The 21,657-nt window shown below is 36.0% G+C and overlaps 1 protein-coding gene across 2 annotated transcripts in view; it reads left to right on the top strand.

Annotated features, from left to right (window-relative positions):
- VWA8 (von Willebrand factor A domain containing 8) overlaps positions 1-21,657 on the top strand; it is a 180,503-nt gene that overhangs the window by 32,409 nt on the left and 126,437 nt on the right. For both annotated transcript variants that reach the window (XM_021375025.1, XM_021375031.1), the window contains 8 exons: positions 2,068-2,235; positions 4,163-4,327; positions 4,726-4,775; positions 5,111-5,219; positions 9,098-9,202; positions 15,771-15,902; positions 17,065-17,199; positions 17,280-17,357. In XM_021375025.1, coding sequence (XP_021230700.1) covers positions 2,068-2,235; positions 4,163-4,327; positions 4,726-4,775; positions 5,111-5,219; positions 9,098-9,202; positions 15,771-15,902; positions 17,065-17,199; positions 17,280-17,357 — 942 coding nt within the window. The remainder of the gene's footprint in view (positions 1-2,067; positions 2,236-4,162; positions 4,328-4,725; positions 4,776-5,110; positions 5,220-9,097; positions 9,203-15,770; positions 15,903-17,064; positions 17,200-17,279; positions 17,358-21,657) is intronic.

Below are 21,657 nucleotides of genomic sequence, written 5' to 3'. Positions count from 1 at the left end.
ATCCAACCAACTTGGCAAATAAAATGTTGAAACATATTCTGGCTGTATCTCCAAAGTACATTTGGTGAATATAGCATTTTGTTCATGCCAGGTATTGGGCTCGTTGCTGGAGATTCAGGTTTTGTATTTAAGCAGGTTGAAGCATATTTTTGACTTGACCAGTGACCTTCCTAGAGAAGAATGTTAGTACAAAATTTGCCCTTTGTACAAATATTATGGAATGAAGAGAGTGGAATATTTTATTGCCTGTTAAAGCGTAATATTCTGAATTAACCAATAAATTCACTTGCTGATTACTTTTGGAAGGAATTAGTGATTCAGTGGAAGGGGAATAGTCTTAGGACTGTACTTGGTTAATGGGATTATTACGGGTTCCTCAGATATTGATTATGAGGCTAGATACTAAAAATGTCAGGGAAGGGAAATTGATACACCGATTTGTGAGATTAGGTACAGGAATTTTAGCTATTTTAATGAGGATGTTAAAATCTTACGTTATGGCTTATTTTCCCATAATTGTTGTCTATACCTCTACTTCATTACAGAATAGAAGTATAAAAGTATACTTCTACAGTGTGCACAAGAAGCACCTAAATTAGTTAGGATGCCATTTAGTGTTACCAGATGAATCTCTGATTCTGTCATGTGCTTTGTACCATGCATCAGTTTGGTTGCAATGAACTGTTCTTTGTCTGTAGCTTAGATTTATCCAGCTGTTCTTTGTACATCTTTTTTTTTTTTAATTACTTTTTTCCATGTGAAATTCTTATTTTATTCTTTTTTTTTGTATCCTCATACTTTTTCATTATTCTTTCTCGTTCCTTCCTTCTTTCTCTCTGTCCCAGTTTTTGACATCTGTTGTATTCATCAGATCTTTCCATCTATTATCATATGAAATGTTCCTCTTTAGGAGTTCACAGGAGACGTGCTGGGAAGAGATTTCACTCATACTCCCTTTACCACTGTGCTTGTGTCTAAAATAGTGTTAAAATGCAGTAGGAATGGAAAGCAAAACTCTTAGATGCCTCTTGATATTGGGTGCACCTACACATTCCCTGTTGTTGGTTAAACTTTTTCAATCTGGAAATAGACAAGAAAGCATTAAATTTCAGAATCTTGCTCTGGACGGTAATTGTGAATATTAGTTACGAAGTGAATTTAGTTAATTTACCTGAGTGCACATCATTGATCGCATGGAAACTACAGAAAATGACAAATGCCAGAGTTTAGGTTTATATTTTGGATACACATTAGGCACATATAAACAGTAAGTATTCACAAATAAACAACTAATGAAGTGAAATATAGAAAAGAAATAACTTCCTATCCCAAATGCTCCAAAGTATTCACAAGTGAAAGTCTATGGTTTTGTACTGTTTTTATAGAAGACCATGTTCATTCATGGAATATAATTCCAAACATTTTTAATTTTATCACATTGTTAACATCTGATTATTGATAGCATTGTTTTGTTTTTATCTCCCAGACCTGGTATTAACAGATTGTTGTTCTGGTCAGGTCAGACTAAAACAACATGCTGATAATGGAATTACACTGGTGCGTAACCAGAATAATCCCAAAGAATATCTGACTTTTTGTTTCTAAATATTTTAATATGGTTGTAAACGTGTACAGCCACTTCCACACCCTGTTTTCTGTATGAATAGCTATGTCATAGTTGTCAGATTGTGTTAAAATACCGGAAAAAGATTGTACAATATCAAAAAGAAAACGTGCTAAATATTAGCATATACTGGGTATACACCAAAATGTTAACAAGATTTTACACTTTATTCCATTGATACAAGAGACTAGAATAGCTTTTATTATTATTGATATTATTATTTCTTTTTTTAGGCCCTGTAACTGTTATGAGATAAAAGTCCAACTTACGATTATGTTAATACAATCAGCTGTCACTCTTTACGATCCACTTATGTAAATCCTACTGATTATTATGGAAATAAATACTGTTTTGGAAAGCATCTGTGGATTCTTTTTCAGCAGAATTTCGTGAGATATGTAATATTTATTTCTCTACCAATATTGCTTTTTACTTTCAAATAGTGTGCGGTTCGTGCAGCTACGGAAGGAAGAATCCTTGTGTTGGAAGGTTTGGAGAAGGCTGAGCGGAATGTCTTGCCTGTGTTAAACAATTTGCTGGAGAACAGGGAAATGCAGCTTGAAGATGGTCGTTTTCTCATGTCTGCAGAACGTTATGACAAACTTCTGCAGGTAAGGAAATACCATTTGGATTTTCCATTCTTGTTTTCCTGTTCTTGGTAGTGCTTGAATACTGTTATGAAGGGGATAGTAGTTAAAAGCCAAATGCTTGGAATTGGACACGGTGCGTATGCGAGACGTTACACAGGTTGAAATTTTAGGGTGGAAGTTAGCTGAGATGTCAAACATTCCACTACTGTTTGCAATTAAAAAATTGCTTTAACCTATCCCTTCTATCCCCTTGAAAAACAGTAGTTCATACAAACTTTACATCCTGCTTGTATGTTTGTAAAATGTGGAAGCTGTTGAGATTAAACAAAATATATTTGTGAAAAGAGATTACAGTTGAAAGTGTCTCCATGAAGTTCAGATAATGCCTCAACATTGCAATAGTCTTGTTGATAAGCTTTTAAAATGTTAGGATACCAAACAAAGAGGTCAAGATTGGTGACACAGTATTTCTCAGTGCTGTCTCACCTTTGATTTAGTAAAATATATGTAAGTAGCCAATCCAAATCATAAGAAATATCTAGTGAGTTTACTTTTGATAAGAAATGGGTTTGTAGTGTCTGCTACTGTTACTACTGCAGCCATTTTCGCTTTCTTCAGTGTTTGAGTCCTGCTGCTCACATTTGAGTGGATCCTCTTAAGCCCTTTGGGGGCCTTAGTAAATATAATCACAGTTCCCACTAATACTCTGTTAAATACTTTCATGTGCTGTAGTGTCCACTCACATACCTGTTGGTCTCTTGTCTGATCTATTCTCACTTACGGTTCTGTCTATCATACCTAACTATGGTTAAGTATATGGTCTGGACCCATATGAAAGAAGGAAATGTCCAGTAAGCCTTCTAATTGATCCTATTAAAGGAACTTGCCTCCTGTTTTAGTACTGTAGCAGATTTCTGAAAATATATTAATTTTTCTTCTATCTCGTATGCCTGGTTCCAAATCTTCTGATTTGTGCCTTTTCCAAAAACCTTTTTATGGTATTTAATTAGTAGATAGAATTGTTGGGAGAATTATTACCGAATTTGAAAAATAAGCTTTTAAATTGTGATTGTATTTAAAAACTGAAAATGAGAATTCAGACTCAGTCAAGATTTGGTTGCAGTTAAGCAAAGCATCTTCCACTTTTCTTTATTCCTTTTTAACGCTTTTCTAATGATAAAATGCTTCAGAATGAGTGCCTCAGGCACACTGGTAATAGTTGATGAATTAAATAAATCTCTTGCTATAATACTAAATCTAATATTGTTGTTCGGTGGATATTACATTATATAAGCTAATGTTCATTTTCTCTTCTTGTGTGTGAATAATTACGTAGTATATAACTAGGTCAAGGAAGACAAAACTGTGATGTGTGAAGGCTTAAGAGTGTATTGCGTTGTATGCATTGAATCTTCTACAGGACAGCAACTGAAATACACAACATAAATGTTCTTGTGAAGGAGTCCAGTGATAGTTCTGTTTTGGTATTGCTTGTAATAAAACATATTTTGTAAACTAAACTTTTTAAGTAGTAATAGTCTCCTTTATAGTTGTAAGAAGAAGGGAAAAGAAGAAAAAAAATGTACTCACAGTAACACACTTCTAGTGCTTCTGGTTAAAATAAATTTTGTCATCTCTTTATTTTCTGTTCTTTGTGAAAGCAAGGTTCTGAATGCAAGGTTCTGAACCATGACCATCTGTGGGATCTCTAATCAAATTGCCTGACAGCTGCCCATAATCAAATGTTCTGTCTGTGTTCATTTTGGAAAACCTTGCTTTTATGATCGACAAATTAGAATAGTTCAATGCTTTTTAGCTTTTCTGAATGAAAGATGGGAACAATACCATATTTAGCTTGACAAACAAGAACCATTAGTCTATCTGCAGCTTAGTCTGGAGGAGTATTTAATGATGTAATTTTTTTTCTGCTTTATGTTGGTTAATTTAGGATCATACAAAATCAGAGTTGGATGCATGGAGGATTGTTCGGGTTAGTGAAGATTTTCGAGTAATAGCGTTGGGCCTGCCAGTACCTAAGTACTCTGGTAATCCTTTGGATCCTCCCCTTCGCTCTAGATTTCAAGCTAGAGATATTTATCATCTGCCTTTTAAGGTAAGCATCCTAACAGAAGAGTTGGACTATGTGTACTGAGTACAGCTAATATTTTGACATTGTTTTACTTAGCTCACCTTTGAAAAGAATGCCTAAATAATACATTTATCTTAAAAGGCATTTTTTCATACCGCTCCCTAATAAATTCCTGAAAGGCAGATTAGGAGTTGCCAAGGAATGCTGCAGCAGAAAAATAACCTCATTAGACAGTATAGCCCTGAAAGACAGATTTGATAATATTTCCTTCCGTTCGTAAAATTAATTCTGTATTCAGGAGTGAGTAGACTCTTCATGTCTAAATTAGCAGCTAAAATAGAAAGTGTCTCTACATCATGTGCTGTGACCCACAGTATGACCCAAAAATGAATTTACCGTATGATTTTATGTTCTATTTTCAGGACCATCTTCAGCTATTATATTCAATTGGATCAAACATTTCTGCAGAGAGGTAATTTTTCATAATTAAAAGAAAAATCAAAATTAATGAAGAAATGTGGTGTCATTTCAGGTTTCTTTGCTATTTTTATAACTTGTGTCACTACACAGAGACCAGAACTGAAGAAGCTTTTAATATGTGTGGGTGTATGCTCAAACAGCTTTTTATATGCAGCCTTCGTAGTGAATCCTCGGTGCTTCAGAGCTTCAATCACACATTATTTTTTTGTGCTCAAATAGAGTTTCAACATCTTGTACTGATCTTATGCTGTAATTAACTTTTTAGGCTTTAGTATTTTAAGTATAGATGGCATGTGTAAAACTCTGTAATTATTTTTTCCTATGCAGAATTTCTCAGATCCTGTCTTTTGCTACAACTCTCTGCTCTCAAGAATCTTCTACACTGGGACTTCCAGATTTTCCTTTAGACAGCTTATCTGCTGCAGTTCAGATTTTGGTATGTGCATACACGTGTGCTGTGAAACTGTACAAGCTTAAAATTTCTTAGAATTAGATCTGGATTTTTCATGTGTCTGAAAGAAGATGAACAAGAACACTTAAAAAAAATAACCAAAAAAACTAAGGATGGTTTGAAGATCAATACTTTAACCAAGCATAATACTGAAGTATAAGGAATGGCACAATACAATATTTTTGGAATGGTTGAATGTGTCTGAGTGTTTTCAAAATAATGTTTCTATTCTGCTTAATCAACTTCTGTGACTTCAGATATTGTGTATGTGATGACAGTGAAGTTGTCACTTACCTCTTTGTATTAGTCAGTGGAGAGAAATACGCATTTCTGTAGGTTGTGATTTTTCTGTTTTAATACTGTTGTCGTAAATCAGGTTGGCTGCATTACAAAGACACCTACTACTCTCCTTTAACCACTGAAAGTTCAAATACAGGTACACCTGTGTCAGAGACTGTTAAGCTGAATGTGATGAATCCCATATTAAGTCTTTGGGTTGGCTGGTGAATTTAGAATAAACATAGATGGGGAGTTATCAGGAGATGCAGGCTGAGCATATTTGAAGATACAGTAGTTCCTGATGGCTACAATCCATAGTGGAGAAGTCTACTTGGATAATTCTCTATTATATCTTCCATGCAATCATCTTACCAGTGGTATTACTCAGTTGCAGACTATGTCTACATTTTATTGGATTGTACACGTTAAAAGGTGTTAGTTATTTGTGTCACTGTTGTGCTCGGTCCCCTCAGCTATAAGCTAGAAAGTCATTGTGCCTGGTACTTAGAGATGTAATTTTGGTCTGAATTAGTGATATTACATCAGATAGCATGAAGTGATTAAGACTCAGGTTTAGAGAACTGAAAGAGTATATAAAGGGCTTTGGAAAGAAATACATGATGGATTTTAAAATAGATTACTACTTCTTATTCTTTGAGCCCTGTAGTGAAAAATTATTTTTAAATGAATGCCAGATAGCTTTCAGAGTGATGGAAAGAAAATGAGCTGTAAGCCATTATCTAAACTCTGGAATGAAGGAAGCGTTTTATTTTACATTAGAGAATGTGAAACTGTTACCATTGTATGACAGTGTATTTTTTTGGATAGACCAGAACTGTTTCTTTTAGAATTAAATTTAATCACTCAGTTTTCTAAGCCAACTGTTCTCACTGATTCTAGCTACAGCATTTCTACTTCACACGCTGGGTCATCATCCTCTACTTTGATTTAATAATAAGTTGATTCAGAATCACAGAATCATAGAATGCTTAGAGTTAGAAGGGTCCTATAAAGGTCATCTAGTCCAACTCCCATGCAATGAACGGGGACACCTACAGCTAGATCAGGTTGCCCAGGGCCTGATCCAGCCTCACCTTGAAAGTCTCCAGGGATGGGACATCAACCACATCTCTGGGCAATCTGTTCTGGTGTCTTACCACCCTCACTATAGTAGACTTTTTCCTTATATCCAACCTAAATCTACCCTCATTAAGCTTGAAGGCATTTCCCCTTGTTCTATCACCACAGACCCTGATAAAGAGTCTGTCCCCTTTTTTCCTGTAGCTCCTTTTTAGATACTGAAAGGCCGCTATCAGGTCACCTTGCAGCCTTCCCTTGTCCAGGCTGAAGAGCCCCAGCTCTTTCAGCATTCTCTTCTCCAGGCTGAACAGCCCCAGATCTCTCAGCCTGTTCTCATAGGAGAGGTGTACCACCCCTTGAATCATTTTTGTAGCCCTCCTCTGGACATGTTCCAACAGGTCCATGTCTCTCCTGTAGTGAGGACTCCACATCTGGATGCAGTACTCCAGGTGAGGCCTCAGCACCACAGAACAGTGGGGCAGGATCACCTCCCTTGCCCTGCTGGCCATGCTGCTTTTGATGCAGCCCGGGATACACTTTTCTGGGCTGTGAGGACACACTGCTGGCTCATGGCTGGCCTACCATCCACCAGTACCCCCAAATCATATTGCGGTGTAGAATGAATATATCATAAAGGCTGTTTCCTCACATTCTGTCTAGATTAATGTAGTTCCAAAAATGTATTTTTTTGGGTGAAAACTCCTGTCTCTTGAATTTTTTGTGGTATGCTTTTCTGAAGAGGCTAATTTTGGTTATGCCACTGTAATTATTATTAATTTGAGATAATGTGGACAAATTATATGTTGCATCTTTATTTATAGATGGAGGGCTTTTAAAATGCAATAATGGGCTCTCTGATCCTTTAGGCAGCACATTTACTACAATGCTCTTAAACTGTTTACTTTTACTGATACTTTTCTTAATATGGAACATTATAAATAGTACTACTGATTATTATAAGTATGAATTGAATTATGCATTTCATAAAATATGAATCTCCTGATCTCATTTCTGAATAACTCTTCTTTTTAGTTGGATGTCTGTGTAATCCAAGTCTGTAATTGAAAATTGATCGATTTTATTTAAATTATATTAGAGTGCTTAAAAAAGTAGCAGCAGTTCACAAATTGTTGTTTCACTAATATTACTCACGATTAATACTTAATAATTTGAATGTCTTTTGTAAAGCAATCAAGCATTACTTTTGGATTTTTAGAAACACTTTTTATCGGCCATGAAAGAAGTTCCCTGTATGTTTCTTAACTATTCTCAAAAGTACTTCAATTTCTTTATCTATTGCTGTGGCAAAATAACTGGAATCTTTGCTAGTTCAGGTAACAGCTGACAGAATAATTATTACTTGCAATTAGGAAGGAGGTATCATAGAATCATAGAATGGCCTGGGTTGAAAATGACCTCAGAGATCATCGAGTTTCAACCCCAGGGCCGTGGTCAGGGTTGCCAACCACTAGACCAGGCTGCCCAGAGCCACATCCAGCCTGGCCTTGAATGCCTCCAGGGATGGGGCATTCACAACCTCCTTGGGCAACCTGTTCCAGTGCGTCACCACCCTCTGAGTGGAAAAACTTCCTCCTAACATCTAACCTAAATCTCTCATCTCAGTTTAAAACCATTCCCCCTTGTCCTATCACTATCCACCCTTGTGAACAATCATTCCCCCTCCTGTTTATATGCTCCCTTCAAGTACTGGAAGGCCACAATGAGGTCTCCCTGGAACCTTCTCTTCTCCAAGCTAAACAAGCCCAGTTCCCTCAACCTTTCCTCGTAGGAGAGGTGCTCCAGCCCTCTGATCATCTTAGTGGCCCTCCTCTGAACTCATTCCAAGAGCTCCGCATCCTTCTTGTACTGGGGGCCTGGTAGGCCTGGACGCAGTACTCCAGATGGGGCCTCACAAGAGCTGAGCAGAGGGGGACAATCACCTCCCTCTCCCTGATGTATATAAAACATTGTTTACAGTTTTGTTTGGAAAGTGCAAGCATCTTTAGTATCACGTTTCAAAGCAAAACAGATTTTGTTCAACTGTTCAGAATTTCTAGAAATTGACTTGTTAAGTGGAACCTGTACAATATAATAGAATTAGAATTAAATATTAGAAATTGCTATGAAATAGGAGGTCACTATTATAATACAGATTCTTGTCATACAGAATCTTTTCATACTATGAAGCTCAGTTACCATTGGTGGGATTCGTCTCTTCTGACCTCAGATGATATTAAGATTCTGAGCCAGTCACTGTAGCTTCCATTTATGCATGGGAGAAAAAGTGATTGTTATGGCATAATTTATCTAACCTATTTTAGATATTTACATTATAATAAATTGTACGTTCAAAATGCCTGTTTTGATATCCAACTGCTGGATGAGGTGGTCATTTGTTTATTGCCCTTAAATTTTTATTTTAAGTTTAGTGCTATTTTGGATTTAACACCTGATGAAGAATGAGCCAATCTTCTTCTTTCATTTGTATTTTTAATTTGAATTAGGATTCATTTCCTATGATGTCCGTCCAGCATGTTATTGACCGGCTTTACCCCTATAATGTTTTCCTTGGAAAGGAAGGCAGAACTGCAGTCAAAGATGCACTGAAAGTAAGTATTTCGTGTTGTAATTCCAGGGACCAGCAGATGTTGACTGATGCTACTTCATTATTTCAGTTTTTAAAAAAATAAAAAACCTTAAGTAAATAAATGGTTACATTATTGCCGATGCTAAAACTGTATTTCAAAAACAATTTAAAAGCTCATAAATTCCCTTATAGTGAAAAGAGAAACCTCTATTTTCTATAGAATGTTCAGACCTTAGTTCAAGACTGCATATAACCCATTATTATAGAAATGTTTGTTTAATTTGAGGGTAGCTTCTTATATGGCTAAAGTAGTTGAATGCTTAAAAATACCTCTGACACATTACCTTTTAGAGGGGATACTAAAATAAAAACAAATCACATGACACAAGATGCATTTGATATAGTATAGTTAAAGAATGTATTAATTTCTGGCTTTAGTCTGTATTAGCCTTTTCTTGTTTGTTTTTGATCAGATCTGTTCTGTATTTATGTTAGTGTTTAATATCAACTTGCCAAGCTTGTAATTGTACTCAGTTATTCTATTCATCCTTTTAAAATGTCAGCAAAGTATTAGCTTTCTTTCATCTTTGAATGCGTTGTAGGAGATACTACAAATTAACATTTGTGGCCTAGACCATCTTACCTGGCTCTTTCTGTCCTGAAAAATGGAAGTCATTTGTACCTGCCTATTTAGGAATACTCAACTTAGTGGCTAGTGAATTGTCTTGAAACCATGTCTGTGTGTCAGGGAAATTACTGTTGTCTCTCCCTGCTGCCACTTCCCAAATACTGTTTTTTCCATAGGAGCTTAGTCCTGTATTTCCTAGTTTAGCTAGGCTGATCTGTTTGTTTTCATGAGTTTTTGCATTTGGAGGTGGTCCTGCTAGTGTTCACAGGCCTTCAGAGCTGCCTCCTATGGGATCCTACTTGTTACTTCTCTAAATGAGCCACTCTGGTCCTATGAAATGCAAGGTCTGTACTCTGTTACTTGGCTTCATTGTTCCTCAGAATTTTGACCTCCCTTATTTCATGGTTGCTACAACCAAGGCTACTGTCTGTTGCCACATCCCCAACCAATTGTTCCTTGTTTGTGAATAGCAGAGCCATCTGTGCATCACTCCAGCACAGCACCTGTGTTAAGAATTTATTCCAGACAACCTTCAGAAAGGTAGATTGATTGTGTCATGCTGTGTTTCCCTTCCAGCATACATCAGGATGATTGAAATTGCCTGTAAGAACCAGGATCTAGATGGAAATACAGATTTCTGTCTGTTAACAGAGCAGAAACAGTCACTTCTGTTTTTCGTGTGCTTTTATTGTTACCTTCTTTGTCATTTTTTTGCTATCAGTTATACATAATATAAATCTTTACATTCTGTACCATTAGCTTCCTTCATTTTCCATTTCTTTTAATAAATTTTCTGTTGTGCATGCTTTTTCTTCTGACTTAAGAGGGTTGATTTAACTTGTACAACTTCCTTCCTAGTGACTGTCTACTTTTAGTCTACTTTTAAATCCTCTTTATCATTTAAATTTTTGTGTGTTAATTTTTCTTATTTTGATATTTTTCTTCATCATTACTTTTACAAGCTTGTCCCTCTAGGTTAGCAGGTATGTATAATCTTACTAGGAATTTTATTCTGTTTGCACACAATGAAGCAGACAATTTTATAAAATATAGACAAGAACTGGTTGTACTGATGAACTCCTTTTTATAATTATACTTTAGTAGTAGTATTGCCAGAACTGAATAAGAAATGATTTTTGCCATCCCATAATCAATGTGAAGGAGAGGAGTCGTGCAGAAGCAATGTGATTTATTATTCTGCCCTTCTGCAGACTTCCAAAGTGTCCAGCTATGTTTGCCACTGAAACCTGTGTAACAGAATACAGTTAAGGAATATTAATTTCAACTAGGAAGGATTGAGAGTTGAAAAAAGGCATAGCTGATGCGTATTTGGAGTTGGTCAATTAATTTGTGACAACTGAATCACTGTTTAACATCAGCTAATGTTTAAAGAAAATAGAAACAAATTTCTTGCAATACATGTAAAGTTTGGTGATCAGAATTGGAGACAGAGATGGGCAAGTAGCGCTCTAGCTGATGGTGTGTCTTGCTTTTATGATCTGTTTCAGTCAGCTGTTAGAGCGGAGAACTGAGGTAGGTAGCAGGCTAATCAGCTGGTTTTGGCAGCTGTTAGAACCTGTGTATATTTTAGAGAACATCATATCCACTGGACAGTGTCTTCCCAAACATAATCCTCAGCTCGGGTAAATCTTTTTTGTATATTGCCTTCTTGCTCAGTAGGACTCCACTATGTCTTAGGTATTTCTATTAATTCTTGCTCTTGATAGTCAGTTAAATGAACTATTGACTTACACCTTCCTAGCAAATAAAATTTGTTACTGTGTTAGTCTTAGATGCATAAAGATGGTTTGAAATGCAGATCTCGTGTTCAGTGGATCTAGTGGATCTAACCTGTCTGAGTTTTATCTCTGTCTGAGTACTTTTTCATAGGATATAAATGTGGCTCCTTGTGTCAAACTAGCCAGCACTGACTAAAGTGTTCCTTGATTGCACACATAATCACTGCTGATGCTGGATTAGAGAGCTGGTTATCATACAGAACGTTAGTACAAGGACTGTAGTTTCCAGTATTCATTAGTTCATTACACCATTAGCTTGCAACGGACAGGACAGAAGTACCAATAAAAACTTGAGAATGATCTGCCTTTGTATACCTGTATTTGAAGTTTATTTGTTTGAGAAACTGTTACTTTCTGTTTTGAATCTTAAAGAAGATTTTAAATGTAGGAGATACTGCAAAGCAAGATATGGCTTGGTTTGAATTCTGGCCTTTATTCTATACTTGGATTAAGTATTTGCATGAGAAATTATATTTGACTGGCAGATGAACTTTTGAACATTTGAAATATGCTTCTAAAAATTATTTAACTTAAATGTTTATTTCCTTTAGGTGATTTAGATGTAGACAAATCACTGCCTTCAATGAAAACAGTCTCCTGTGAAACATTTCCAAACAATTAGCTTAAATATGTATGATGTCTCCCACAGTAATGAAGTTTTCTTTCCTATGCACTATTGATAGGCATTTATAAAACTGGCCATCAATATTGAGGTTGAGTTTGTGGCTCACAAGAGATTGCAGCTAATTCCTTCATTGTTCCATAAGCTTTCAGTGTGTTACTTCAGATTCACTGCAGATTTGGGCTTGGCTTTTTAAATTCTCACATGCCATTTGTATACTTGATTTTTTTTTTTTTTATGGTATTGGAAACATCCACTGTTTTTGTTTGTTGTTTACTCTTTTTTTTTTTAATTTGCACATCCCCTTTGATGTTGCCTGACCTCCTCCTCTGACCTCCTCCTCTATTTCCATGCTTCCCAGTAGGGAGCCTCTTCAAACTACAGAAGCACTCTCTAACAGAGTGGGCTAGTAGTTCAGAAAATTGGATTCATCTTTCTTCTCTAGACAATTCTGTTATTTTGCTTACTTCGAAGATCTTTCTGTTGCAAACTGTAGTCTAAGGTAGGATTTGCTTCCCTTTCATCACTCTCCCACATAGTCATTTATAAACTTTGGTTTTTTTGCATTAATGAATGCTTCTAGTGCCAATACCATTGTAGCGGAATCTGTCTTTCTCTCTATCTATCCTATCTTACACTTACAGTTCTTATTTTACTTCTTGTAGAAGTTCAATCCACTTATTCCTTGTAAAATTATCTTTCCCTCCTGTGCAGAGAATCTTCAGAATCTTCTTCTGAATGCCTGCAGACCTCTTATTTTGCAGTTGAGCTGTCTTACAGGTTCTGCAGAGTGGCTATCTGCAAATATGTCTCATTTAAGCTCTTGGTTCTTTTGACCAGCTGAATCGCCAGAGTGTACTTTGCAGTTTCCACACTTCACTCAATTTGATGATAAAGCTTCACTCAATTTCAAATAATGCCTTAGGGAAGAAAGGCCTGAACCCTTCATGAAGCTTGGTATCTCCAAGCCAGGTGCTTTCCATACCAAGACTAAGACATTACTGATCATTAGATACTTCGAAGAGCTCAGAATTCCTCTTATTTCTGTTTGTTTTGGTTTTTTCTTTTTTTTTTCACATTATGTCCATTCTCATGTGTTTTTAAACATGCAGAATGTGATCTGATGATTATGAACTGCCAAACCTCTTGTTTTTGGTGGCTAGCCTTTCCTTTTTTATTTTCCTCATAAGTCTGAGGCAGTGAAGCTGCCCATTTCAGGCTCTCTCTCGCAAAGTTACTGATACTAAATGTACTCAATACTTGTCCTTCCAAGCCACAAATATTTATTCCTCTGCATCTGTTGACCTGGATTTTGTGTAGAGGAAACAATTTCTACATCAGACAGAAGCAATGTGGCATTTTACATCCATTTCATGCCACTCTGTTTCCGTATCTAGCTGTTGTAATTCTAAAAGTAGAACTGCATCAGAAGTCTGTCATATTCTAAAAGCCACAAAGAGTTTTCTTATTTTCTGCACCTGTCCAGGTGTAAATGTGATAATTTGTTTAATTACCACATTATCCAGTTCAACAGCATTTCTGTGCTAAAAAGTAACAATTGAAATCTTTTGTTCAAGTTCAGTAGAGATCTGCACAGAGACTGACAGTCCTCTTTCAACTTTAGATCTTGCTTTTGAGTCTAAAAGATGAGCCGTAGTGCATCATTCAAAAATAAATACATGTCATGGTTTTGTGATTTTCGGTTTTTGGTATTCCACATCATAACATCATGTAGTGGATATACCTGGTTCTCAGAAGAGAAGGACTACTACAGTCCCCACGGTACTTTGCTCCTCCGTTACCATTTCCAGCCGGAGGGAAAAGATAAAAGCTCGCAGTATAAAAACTTGCAGATCACGAGACCTCGTTCCTTTTTCCGCCGTCTCTCGTCTTGGCAGCACCTCGCTCTCCAGCTGTCTTATCGTCGGTAGTAGAGTAAGGCCTACCTTGATTTTTGGGACATTCTCTCTCTGTATTGGATTTATCAGCTTAAATTGTAATTATATTGTACTATAGTGTGTTGTTTTGCATTCCGATATCTTATTTAGTAAATTAGTTTGTTTCTCCTCAGATTGTTGCCGCTGTTCTTTGCTCTCAGGGCCATCTCCTTACCCTTTTCCCCTTTTCCTTTTCCCGGGGCGTGGACCCATGGATCCCCCGTCCCCTTTGTCACGGAACCGGGCCGAACGCCTGTAAACCGTTGACAATACATGAAAAATGTCTTTGAAATCGTAGACTCCCAAGACCTTTGTGCGCAGAACCTACTGCTGCTGTCTCCAAATATTCATTATTAGCAGTTATAGAAGTTATCTTCATTATTAAAATCCAAGTAGTGGATTTTAGCATACAGTATGCAGTTTTGTGCACAAGCAGGTTTGACCAAAATGCCATTAGCATAGTAAGAATACCACAGTTTACTAATGAACGTAAGTGTGAGAACATCTGTAGTTCTTTTCACAGAATCGTATTTTAAGTGTTTTTTAGAGTCCTAGTTTGAGATACTACTCAGGCATTCTTGTTTTGTTATTGCTTAAATGTTTAATGGTATCTGAAGCTGTTATGATAAAAATATGGTTCGAGAAAGTCTTTTGCAAAAGTATTTTTATTTTAAATTCATATTTAAACTTGAAGTTTGTGTAGGCTCTTGTTCCAGAAAGAGAATTTACAAAGTGATGAAGAATAGTAGTGCTTGTATGAACGCATTTCACTTTTCTTTCTAAACGTTAATAGACAGTGCTGTGAATTTAGTAGTAATAAAACCACATGCTTTTTAAGAATTATTTCACATTAGTGAATTTTGCTTATTTTTTTATTATTGTTTTTTTTTTTTCTAAAGAACTCAGGATAGCACTCCTTTTTCTTTGATTATTCAGCTTTCAACTCTGAATGAAAAGTTACTGTGACTTTTTTTGTACTTAAGCCCACTAAACAGACGTTTTCATGCTATCTGTATAAAGCGTAAATTAGAATATAATCCTCAAAAGAGGACTGGGAAGACAGAAGCCCATTTCTTGATTTTTGATACATCCAGAACATGCTGAAGGCTTGTTTGGTAGAAGTCATCCTCAGTTTTTATTGCGTGATAAGACTGTGGAGCTACATAAAAAGGATGTTTGATGGTTATTTTTACTGGTAGCCAAATATTTAAATCTACAGTAGTTTATAATTGCCTGCTAAGACAAATGCTCTATTATTACACTGCTAAAGGCTATTGTCCATTTATTTTATTATTTCAGTCTATCTGAGAAAGTATCTGCAAGGTCAGCATATGACATTTTAAATTATATTTGTCATTACAGTTGGAATAAATAGATAGTTGGTCTTTTTGGTTTGGTTTTAAATGAGTATGTGAAAAATATAAGCCATCAAGAATGCAGACACAGGTGTGTAAAATGAAGTAAAATTTAAATAAAGTAAATGAGTTTAGGTCTTCACAAGTAATTAATCTCGGATATGCTTCTGGCCCTCTTATCAGAACGATCAGTTCTAAGAAAGAAAGCTATATTTAATAAATAATTTTCCCAACCCCCTAATTTTACAGCGTTTTGAGCTTCAAGACTCAAAGAAACAGTTTCGCCCAAGGTGGATTACAAAAGTAGAAAGCGTACCAGGAAACAAGCCCTTCAAGGCTGATGTAACTGTACAGATTGGTGAAAGTGAAGTGACATTCCAGGTAATTACCTATTCCCAAAACTATATATTGTTAAGTTGTTTTCATGTAATCAAGAATTTGACACTTATATTTGATCCTGAAACACATTTGTGTTGAATATTTGATTTTTGTTATTTTTTTCGAAAAGCATGTAGATACTGGAATATTAGATTATGGATAAGCAATATTGTAAGTAAATTAATCATATGTAGGAAGCTACAAATTTAAGTATATCAAGTGCTGAAAAATAAATGAAAGGAAAATCTCTAATGCAGTAACACACCAAGAAATTTAGAATAACAATACTTGTGATGTTCTTGGTGCTGCTTTCCCATTTTCTTATAATAAAATAATTGTCTGTCTGTATCTGCACTTCAAATAAAATCTCATGAGTGCTTGGTAATGTTCTGACACATGATGCTGGGAAAATGGAACAAGAATAATTGCATTAAATATGATTAGTCTGAGTTTCTTCCAAAGAAGTTTGTGACCTGCTAGGTGGTGAAAGAAGGTCCTGTTCAGGGAAGAGGCACTGATCTGAGACTTTGAAGTTAATCTTGAGTTTGGAGGTTAGAGAGTCTCCGAAGAGGGAGAGAGGATGATTGAATATTTTTACTCTCCAAAGTTCTGATCAAAGTAGCCCCTTTAGATTTTTGCAAGACACGCTGTTCCTTTTATTTTTCTCTGATAAGCAATAAGTACTGGTGTTTTTTATATTTTGACTTCTGCATAAAGTGTCTCAATTCTTTTCATGCTCCAATGCCATAATTGAATTGGTTCACATTTTCTTATTTTTTTTTCATTAAGAATGGGAGAAGAAAGTGTGAAGGAAGCTGTCTATTAAAAATTCTTAGAATCATGGATTGGCTTGGATAGGAAGCGAACCCAGGGATCAAATTCCAACCCCACAGCCACAGGCAAGGCCACCAACCTCCAGATCTGGTACTAGACCAGGTTGCCCAGGGCCCCATCCAACCTGGTCATGAGCACCTCCAGGGACGGATTATACAGTGTTAATTTTGTTCAGTGTAAGATTTGGGTTTGATAATTACAATCATCCACAAAACATTACAGTATTATTTGGAGAAGTGTAGCCCAGTCCAGTCCATACAAAGCCTAGAGCTATCACTATACAGCTTATTTAGCATTTTGTTTTGTTTTCTTTTGTCTTCTTTCTTTGTAGGTTCCAGCTGGGACTGGGCTATTAAAGCAGCGTTCTCAATCAGATAAATTCATAAGAACTTCCAGTCATGATCAGCTGTTAGCAGAAATGATGCAGTCCCATATGGTTAAAGATATGTGTTTGATTGGAGGAAAAGTAAGAATTTGAATTTCTTTTTTTCCTCCTTCCCCATGTTCCTTAGAATGTCATCTAGTTCTTATTTTTTAACTTTTTAGGGCTGTGGAAAAACAGTTATTGCTAAGGAGTTTGCTGATATACTAGGATACAGCATAGAACCTATCATGCTGTATCAGGTAAGTAAACTATCTGCTGATGATCATGCTTTAAATATGATCCAAAATGCAATGTACAGGCAGGTTCTCTGTGCAAGACAGTCTTTATATCCAGCTGCAGCTTCTGTAATCAATAATAATAATCACCAATATGTGTTTAAAAAAAAAAAGGATAGTAAAGATAGCTTTATGGTCATTATAGAGCATTTTTAACTTTCTGTTATAGAGTACTCATCTGAAGTCTTATTGCAGATCTAAACAGAGTGGTTAGTATACAGCAATATAGGTAGGACAATGTTATTACTTATAAATTAGCCCAAATAGTGCTTTACTTTCATTTTATTGGCTTCATTGAGAATGTAAAAGAAAGATAGCTGACTTAAATAAGCAAAATGTAAGGAGAAGCATTCACTGCCTCTTTCTGTTAGCAAGAGAGAATTGGCAATTTGTTTTGTGATTTGACATAACAGAGTATCAGAAAAAAAACTATGTCTTTCATGCCTTTTCAGACTTTTTCTCTGGTTTTGAAGTATATTTCCTGCCTTTAGGTCAGGGTGGTGACTTCTTGTAATTCATGCATGTTGAAGACCTTTTCTCTTTCCTTTTTTTTCTTTGTCCCTATGCTGTTTAATTTTATAATGGATCGCCATAATTAACATCACATTTTACTGCTATGGAAGATGGTTTCTTAAGTGTTTTGAGAATAGATAATGTTTTTAAAGCTTATTGAGAATGTTTTCCAGTTATTTTCTACTTTCTACAGGCTTACAGTTCTTGGTTTTTTTTACTGCAGTCAAGATCTCTCATTGTCCTCTCACAGCTTATTTTTTTCTGATGCTTACACATGGAATTTTAAATAATCCTATAATTCATTTTTTTCCCTTTTTCATTTTTATTTTTTTTACATTTCTTTTTAGTCTGATTATTACAGTTGTGCTGGGACTGCGTTGCAGTAGAGATTAGAAGATAAAGTTCTATATTCAAAAAAGTTGGATTCTAAAATATAGAATGAGGGTTAGAATTTATATGTGATAAATGCATATTACATTCAATTAATATTAATGCTGCTCATTATTTTTAGGTGCTATAGCCCTTAGCCTAACTGTTCCTAATTTATTTAAGTTTTGGCTGGGATCTTAGTATAGATGTGGCTTGAAAAATAAATTTGGGAAGACCTGTGTGTTTTTGGTGAGGCACATAGGCAGCTGACTTAGCTGCCTTAGAATGACATTTAGGGATAAAATGAAAGGAAGAACTAGAGAAGTGATAAGGACTTCCATAGATTTTGGAGGTGGTGTCAAGGAGCTCTAGGTATCACCAAGGCTGTGTTTCTAGGGAGTTGGAGGAATAAATTTATCACAGTTCAAAGTAGCACTGGTTCCAGACAGGTTAGACATACAGAAAAAAAACAAATTAAGGAGTTGTCAGTTGTCTCAGAGTATGAGAAATGTTGAGCAGTGGCCCTGCTATCCGTTCAGGCTTTTTTTCCATTGATTTCTTCCAGACAGTGCTTCAGACTGTCTCGCAGCACTATAGGTTGTTTATTGTTTGGGTTTTTTTTAATTATTATTATTATTATTATTAAACCATGAGGTCTGTTCTGCTTAACAGTGATCTCCTGTAGGCAGTGTTCACTTGGTACTTATTTGGAGAATATTGTTAGTCTTAGATCTAGGTGAACCATAACCTCATGCCATAGTCTGAAAAATTTTGAGGTTAAAAATGGAGTGACTGAATTTGCTTATTACATATAAGGTTTTCTCCATAACCTTTAGGAATGAAAACACTCTCAAAACATGAAGCTAACGGTATTCCATGACCTTGTGAGCCAAAATATACCAAATATCACGAGTTTTGCAGTCATAAGTGATAATTGGCAATGTTGTAGGGGATCATTAGCATCAGATTTAACACCGTATATTGGTCTCATTCTTCCCCTTCCTTTGCTTATTTAATTTTTTTCCCAGGCAGCATGGAGACCTTCAAAGGGAGGAATAGACAGTGGCAGCTGATTTGGATGAGCTATGGCATATGGGGAGAGAAGAGATGCAGACAAAAATGACTGGTGACACTGAAGGGCTGAAACATACAAAAGAAAAAAAGAAAAGGAAAAGAAATATTTAGGATGAAAGAAAAAGTCCATTTTATGTTTTTATGCATTGATGTGAACCTCTTCAAACACGATCCCAGTGCTCTGCTCTTCTTTCCCCAGTATGCCTCTAGCTAACAGAGGTGAAGATTCTACAAGTTTATCTGCATAAATGGAGTCAGGCAGATATGAGCTCTTTTCCTATGTTTTAACCTGGCCAGTTGTGATCAGGTTTGGTTTTCAGAGTTACACAGCCCCATCAATGCACTATGATGTTCCTTGTAATATACCTGGCTTTTCCAGAGGTGTCTGCTCCCATGTATGCAGTCATATAGTAAGATAGGTGCATAGCTTCTGGGCCAGAATTATGTCATACTTCTCTCTTCACTTGTCTGTATAAACATATTTTTAAATCATCCCAAGAAAATGACTTTTATGTCTTGACAAATGCACGTAAGGACAGACACACACTTTTGTTGTATGAGATACAGTGATCCTTGTGATTGTTGATCCTTGCGGATCTCCTCCAACTCAGGATAGTCTGTTCTGTACTTTCACTCGCCAGCAAAATCAGGCAATTGTTTGATCCTGCAAGCTTAAAAATACAACCGCTGTTTTTCAGCATCTTAACTTTAATTAGTATGGCTTCAGTGAATAGGAGCCGACAACTTCCTTTTTGGAGATGCATGAATGGAGGAGCTGATGAAGAAATTAGTTACTCAGTAGACATTGTTCTTTCAGAAGGATCTGTAAATACTACTGAAATAAAATCTAGGCTAAGGGTGTGAACTATTTCACGCTGAAGTGAACCTTTCCTTTGGTTTCACTAGGATTTGCTCAAGTTAAAAGGGCGGAGGGTTTTTGTAGCGTGGCATTTTTTGGTGATAGGAAACATTATTGTTAAATGTGCAGGAGAGACATAGACCTGCTGGAGAATGTCCAGAGGAGGGCCACCAGAATGATTCAAGGAATGGAACACGTATTGTACAAGGACAGGTTGAGAGAGCTGGGGCTGTACAGCATGGAGAAAGCTGCAAGTTGACATGATAGCAGCCTTTCAACATCTAAAGGAAAGCTACAAGAAAGAAGGGGATAGAATCTTTAGCAGGGTCTGTGGTGATAGAAATGGTTTGAAGTTTAAAGAGGGTTGATTTAGGTTACGTATAAGGAAAAAGTCTTTTACAGTGAGGGTGGTGCAGCACTGGAACAGGTTGTGCATGTCCCTGTTCATGGCAAGGGAGTTGGACTAGATGACCTTTAAAGGTCCCTTCCAACTCTAAGGGTTATATGATTCTGTATTTCACATGTAAAATATCTCAGAAAATCTTAAAAGCTTTTACAGGAAGCAAGACATAAAAAATGATTGAATGCAGCTGAGCTATGCAACTTTTGATGTATTTTAAGAATGCATTTGTTTTTTTTTACACATCAGTGGCTTCGCACAGCAAAGTAATAACATAGTTTAATGACTGGAAAAATGTTAAATATTAATATGTGCAGTAATTGGCAATGAAGGCTCTGAGAAGTTTGATAATGTATATTTAATAGACTTCTGTATTTTTCTTCAAAAAATATATTTTTGCTTTTTTGGGAGAGAGATCATGTTGTCCTGAATCCATTTCTAAAATGAAGGAGGTTCATATCTGTGCTGTAGTTCATGTTAATTTTCCAAACATTTCTACAGGCACAAAAAAATTAGATGGGGCACTTCTCTTTGGCCTGAAGAAATAGAAGTATTTTCATTCAGGCTCTGTGAAGAATTGTGCTCTTGTATTCTTATACATAATGTTTACTTTTATTTTAAATATTTGCTTCATCCTTCTTTCCATCTGAAGTTGTTCTAAGGTCTTGAATAGTGTGAAATGCCTTAGCTCCCTATATTGTTTTCACAGAAATAAATTCTACAAGCTTTTATGTTGTGAGCTGAGAATCAAACATATTTAAACCAAAGGTTCCCAAACCTTTTAAGCATATAGATAATTTCGTATGGTAACACTTGTCTCACAGAACAATTACTGTCTAATTTATGATCTCCGACATTATACACGTTTCTGGCTATATTCAGTTCTAAGTAGGCAAATTCTTGGCAGAGGAAACTTAGATCCTGATTAGGAAGGATTTGTTTCTCAGTTTTCTTTGTGCAGTTAAGGAGCAGCAAATGAGAACTGCAGAGTCATAGGAATTGGAAAGAATTTCTGGAGATCATCTAGTTCAGCCCCCCAGCTAAAGCAG

The sequence above is a fragment of the Numida meleagris genome, chromosome 1 (assembly GCF_002078875.1).
Source record: "Numida meleagris isolate 19003 breed g44 Domestic line chromosome 1, NumMel1.0, whole genome shotgun sequence".
Taxonomy (NCBI): Eukaryota; Metazoa; Chordata; class Aves; order Galliformes; family Numididae; genus Numida; species Numida meleagris.
This window is presented reverse-complemented; position numbering and strand designations above follow the sequence as displayed.